The 6000-nt window shown below is 56.1% G+C and overlaps 1 protein-coding gene across 1 annotated transcript in view; it reads right to left on the reverse strand.

Moving 5' to 3' along the window:
• The window catches only part of SEC14L5 (SEC14 like lipid binding 5), a 53958-nt gene that overhangs the window by 4867 nt on the left and 43091 nt on the right, over nucleotides 1–6000 (reverse strand). The window contains exon 15 of the mRNA XM_034670410.1: nucleotides 4675–4853. Within this exon, the coding sequence (XP_034526301.1) occupies nucleotides 4675–4853 (179 nt within the window). The remainder of the gene's footprint in view (nucleotides 1–4674; nucleotides 4854–6000) is intronic.

The raw sequence follows: 6000 nt of genomic DNA on the forward strand, positions 1-6000 counted from the left end.
GAGGGAAAAGCAAGTGAAGTTATGGTGAGAAAGCAGGCTCCACCCATTTTCCTGCCCCACCCCCATGATCCCAGCCTGCCACACACCATTCAGGGGCTTCCTTGAGCTGGGGACCTAGCATGGCCCAGAGGGTGCCCCGCAGCCTGGGCAGTCCCCGGTCCTATCTCTAGCCTCACCCCACCCCACCCTGTAGCCTCCTTTGAGCTTCTCTGAAACTCTCCTCCCCTGTCTTGGAACCTGTGCGGGTCTCTCCCGCCTGTTAACTTTGCCAGGAGAACCTTCTGTGATGACGGGTGCATTCCACCTCTGTGCTGTCTAGTGCGGCAGCCGTCAGCCATGTGGGGCTACTGGGCACTCAAACTGTGGCTTGTGTGGCTGAGGAATTGATTTTTTACTTTTATTTAGCTGTAATAACTAAGTTTAAATTGCTCCACATGGCTAGTAGCTACCTGGCCGGCTAGTGCAGCTTTAGGGTCTGGCTACTGGAAGGGTGGTGTGGGGACCGGCACGGCCAGCACCTCCTGCAGCTCGTTAGAGCTGAAGAGTTTCCGCTGCACCAGAGCCACGGTCTGCTTTCTGAGAACACCCCCCTACCTCCCTCCAGGTGATGTGTGTGCAGCCCACCTAGGTCCAACTCCAGTGTCACTTCCCAGGTACTTCCCCCATACCCTGTACCAGGCCCTGTGTCCTGTGCTCTGACAACTGCTGAGACCTCTGGCACCTCCTGGCTCTGTGACCTTGGGCAAGGACCCCAGGCCGGAATACCGTCGTGGCATCCACTGCTGGTCATAATTACGTACAGGTGTGATCGCGGGATGGGCGACCCTGTGTGTCTGGTTCCCCAGGGCCCAGCGTGACCCCTGCCTACTGAGGACAGCCAGGAACTGGCCCTTGAACTGGTTCTCTGTGAGCTGTTGAAGGTCAGGGCAGCAAAGTTCCCCCACATGGACCAGACCAGACAGGCTGGCAAGCAGGTTCTGGCCCACTCTTCAGCCTTCACCGGCCCTCCTGGAGGCAGCAGCCCCAGATGCTGGTGTCTACGGTGTCTGTTCCCTGCACTGGCGCCTAGTGGCCAAAACAAGCTGTTTCCCAAAGAGGAAATCACCAGCCCTCCCATGCTGTGGGGCTGTCTTTGGAGTAAGGGACTGGCCCAGTATCTCTCACATGGGCCTACTTGTGCCCTTAGGGTACTTGGAGCTCCCCCTGGCATATGGATATGAAGGCAACACCCAGAAGAGCATTGAATATAAAGAATATAAAGCATCATTTTTAGAAGGAAACTAACAGAGGGGCTCTTGGTGGCTCAGTTGGTTAAGTGTCCGACTCTGAATCTCAGCTCAGATCTGGATCTCAGGGTTGTGAGTTCAAGCCCCATGTTGGCCTCCACACTGGGTGTGGAGCCTACTTAAAAAAAAAAAAAAAAAAGGGAAACTACCACAGATATGTCATGAAGCAGAATGCAAAATTGCATTTGTTTTTAGAAGATCACATGTAAAGCCTTGAAGAAACCATCTGCTGCATCTCCTCGCTCTCTGCTTCATTTTCGCTATCAAGTGCTTACTGTATGCCTCAGTGAAGTGCAGGCTTCCCTCAACCATTTCTTTCTGATGACAACCCCATGATGTAAGGGTTTCAGCAGTCCGCGTTTAACAGGTGGGGCAGCCGAGGCTCAGACAGCTTGAGTGCCTTGCCTGAGGTCGCACAGCCACCAGGAAGTGCTCGAGGTCTCTTAACCACTACCCTTCCTGCCTCTCTGAAAGCAACACTTGGGGAGAGGGGTCTGCGAGACACTATTCTAGAATGTTCTAGAACAGTCCAATCCTGTTTTATGGGTTTCTAGGAGTGAGAGGAGGTCCAAATAGGAGGGCTTTGGGCTCCCAGCCATTGATCTGGTATGTTGGGCTTCTGTCCAGAATTTCTTTTGAAGGGGAGGTTCTGCAGCTAAAGCAGCATTTGGACACAGTGTTGTATCCAACTGCTCCCGCAGGTGCTGAGCCGCTGGAGAATTTTAACCGTAACAATGCTGGGGCTCCACCCTTGGATAAGCTCAAAGGCAAGTAGGGGAGATGAATCCAATGTCCTCCCGCCCAGAAGGAAGGGGCCTCAGAAGTGCTGTGGGCCTGGCCTGGAGGGGAGTAGGGGGCCCTTCCTGCCCAGGCTCCCTACTCCAGCTGCTCCTACCTGAAGTCCTCAGATGCCAGCACCTCGTAGTAGTAGAGGAGTTTGCACTTGGGGCCGGGGCTGTGCAGGGCCGTCAGGACGTCCTCTACACCTGGGAGGCTGCAGGCCACATTGCCAGGGGGGCTGTGTATTTGCCACTGGAGCAAGTAAATGCCGGGCCACCGGGTCACATGGGAGCCCTGAAACACAGCAGCCCTGCCTGAGGCTCTGGTCCGCCTGGCGACAGACAGGAGCCCCTTGCCAAACCAATGCACCAGCAGGTCTTCCTCGCAGGGCCTCCCAAAGTCATCCTTGACCCCTCCGCCATTACCCCCGTATCTGTGGGCGCTGAGAGCCTCCCTCTGATCTGGTGGGAGTGGAGGCCTGGGAAGTGGCTGTGGTTGCAGGAATACAGGTGCAGTTGGTGAAATGCCTGGATTTTGTTGGGCCTTTGTTCTGTTGCCCCAGGAGGGATTTGGCAGGGAGCTGGCAGGTTGGTTAGAATTAGTGGAGGGCCTGGACAGTGAGCATGGAGGTGTTGTAATAAGAGCAACTTCAGGGAGGGCTAGGGGTGCTGGTGTGTGAGGTGCAAGACAGCCTGCTGCTCAGGGCCCCTGGGTGAGATCCGCCATGCTCCCTGGAGTCTGTGCAGTGTGAGTGAGTGAGTACGGCTGGGGATCTAAGACTTAAGAGCACTGGCCTCAAGGAGCATGTGAGTAGCATGGGGGTTCATGTTGCAAAACGCATCTGAGTTCTGTCCCCAGACTTAGAGCGTCTTTGCTGCATAGGTTCTGAAATGAACACATCAGAAATCACTGGGAGAGGGTGAGGGATGCAGAGTCCAGGCCTTGTGCCCAGGGGTTCTGAGTTACACCCCTGGCATGGGGCCTGGCAGTCTGCATCTTTGACAAGAGTCCCAGGGGAGTCTGAGGCTGGGGTCCTGGGGTCCCCAGAGTCCTAGATCTGCCCGGTTCTTTCTCCCTGACTGTCCTACATGGTCCCCAAGGTCAAGGGCCAGAACCCTGGCACACAGCAAATACTCAGTCCTGTATGATGAATGAATAAATGAACAAAGGAGTTCAAACCTGGATGCTCTCCCCTTCCGCAGACAAGAGGGGCTTCCACACGGCTATAATCCACACCTAGGACCCAGCCTTTGTCTGTCAGCTTCCCGCCAGCCCTGGCCCCGGGCTCCTGGGGGCCAGGCTTGGGCATCTGCTTGCTGTGGTACAGGCTGAACACCACGTCCCCTCTCAGGATGTCAAAGTCCCAGGTGATGACCGACTCCCCCTCCAGAATCTCCACCACAACCTGCATGGGTCGGGGGGAGGGGGGGATAGTCTGAGAGTCGGGTCGGGGACCCCACTGGGAGTGGGGAGCTAGGATGGGGAGGTCAGCTGCAGTAGCAGCTGTGGGGTACCCACCTGGGTCTCCAGTCCCCTCTGTGGGGAGGATGGGCTGCTGAGGCCCCCAGCCTCCACTGTCTAAGAACTGCTCTGGGCAGATGGACCTGCCTCTGTCTGAAATGGCTGGGAGGTCCCACCCTGTCATGGGGTGGGTGACCCACAGCCAAGGATGGATGTGAGAGTACAAAAGGCTTGTGTATCTGTCATGCTCTGCACAGCCCAGTGCTCCCCTTGGATCAGGCTGGGCAAGACTCGGCTACATCGCCCCTGTGCTTACATCCATCCCCACGCCCACCGTGTCCCACCTCTCCTTACAGGTTTCTCCCTCGAGCTCACCCTCAACAAATCGCTGGCACAAGAACCCTGGCCTCAGGCTCNAGCAGAATGCAAAATTGCATTTGTTTTTAGAAGATCAAATGTAAAGCCTTGAAGAAACCATCTGCTGCATCTCCTCACTCTCTGCTTCATTTTTGCTATCGAGTGCTTACTGTATGTCTCAGTGAAGTGCAGGCTTCCCTCAACCAGTTCTTTCTGATGACAACCCCATGATGTAAGGGTTTCAGCAGTCCGCGTTTAACAGATGGGGCAGCCGAGGCTCAGACAGCTTAAGTGCCTTGCCTGAGGTCTCACAGCCACCAGGAAGTGCTCGAGGTCTCTTAACCACTACACTTCCTGCCTCTCTGAAAGCAACACTTGGGGAGAGGGGTCTGCGAGACACTATTCTAGAATGTTCTAGAACAGTCCAATCCTGTTTTATGGGTTTCTAGGAGTGAGAGGAGGTCCAAATAGGAGGGCTTTGGGCTCCCAGCCATTGATCTGGTATGTTGGGCTTCTGTCCAGAATTTCTTTTGAAGGGGAGGTTCTGCAGCTAAAGCAGCATTTGGACACAGTGTTGTATCCAACTGCTCCCGCAGGTGCTGAGCCGCTGGAGAATTTTAACCGTAACAATGCTGGGGCTCCACCCTTGGATAAGCTCAAAGGCAAGTAGGGGAGATGAATCCAATGTCCTCCCGCCCAGAAGGAAGGGGCCTCAGAAGTGCTGTGGGCCTGGCCTGGAGGGGAGTAGGGGGCCCTTCCTGCCCAGGCTCCCTACTCCAGCTGCTCCTACCTGAAGTCCTCAGATGCCAGCACCTCGTAGTAGTAGAGGAGTTTGCACTTGGGGCCGGGGCTGTGCAGGGCCGTCAGGACGTCCTCTACACCTGGGAGGCTGCAGGCCACATTGCCAGGGGGGCTGTGTATTTGCCACTGGAGCAAGTAAATGCCGGGCCACCGGGTCACATGGGAGCCCTGAAACACAGCAGCCCTGCCTGAGGCTCTGGTCCGCCTGGCGACAGACAGGAGCCCCTTGCCAAACCAATGCACCAGCAGGTCTTCCTCGCAGGGCCTCCCAAAGTCATCCTTGACCCCTCCGCCATTACCCCCGTATCTGTGGGCGCTGAGAGCCTCCCTCTGATCTGGTGGGAGTGGAGGCCTGGGAAGTGGCTGTGGTTGCAGGAATACAGGTGCAGTTGGTGAAATGCCTGGATTTTGTTGGGCCTTTGTTCTGTTGCCCCAGGAGGGATTTGGCAGGGAGCTGGCAGGTTGGTTAGAATTAGTGGAGGGCCTGGACAGTGAGCATGGAGGTGTTGTAATAAGAGCAACTTCAGGGAGGGCTAGGGGTGCTGGTGTGTGAGGTGCAAGACAGCCTGCTGCTCAGGGCCCCTGGGTGAGATCCGCCATGCTCCCTGGAGTCTGTGCAGTGTGAGTGAGTGAGTACGGCTGGGGATCTAAGACTTAAGAGCACTGGCCTCAAGGAGCATGTGAGTAGCATGGGGGTTCATGTTGCAAAACGCATCTGAGTTCTGTCCCCAGACTTAGAGCGTCTTTGCTGCATAGGTTCTGAAATGAACACATCAGAAATCACTGGGAGAGGGTGAGGGATGCAGAGTCCAGGCCTTGTGCCCAGGGGTTCTGAGTTACACCCCTGGCATGGGGCCTGGCAGTCTGCATCTTTGACAAGAGTCCCAGGGGAGTCTGAGGCTGGGGTCCTGGGGTCCCCAGAGTCCTAGATCTGCCCGGTTCTTTCTCCCTGACTGTCCTACATGGTCCCCAAGGTCAAGGGCCAGAACCCTGGCACACAGCAAATACTCAGTCCTGTATGATGAATGAATAAATGAACAAAGGAGTTCAAACCTGGATGCTCTCCCCTTCCCGGCAGACAAGAGGGGCTTCCACACGGCTATAATCCACACCTAGGACCCAGCCTTTGTCTGTCAGCTTCCCGCCAGCCCTGGCCCCGGGCTCCTGGGGGCCAGGCTTGGGCATCTGCTTGCTGTGGTACAGGCTGAACACCACGTCCCCTCTCAGGATGTCAAAGTCCCAGGTGATGACCGACTCCCCCTCCAGAATCTCCACCACAACCTGCATGGGTCGGGGGGAGGGGGGGATAGTCTGA

The sequence above is a fragment of the Ailuropoda melanoleuca genome, chromosome 10, assembly GCF_002007445.2.
Source record: "Ailuropoda melanoleuca isolate Jingjing chromosome 10, ASM200744v2, whole genome shotgun sequence".
In the NCBI taxonomy this organism is placed as follows: domain Eukaryota; kingdom Metazoa; phylum Chordata; class Mammalia; order Carnivora; family Ursidae; genus Ailuropoda; species Ailuropoda melanoleuca.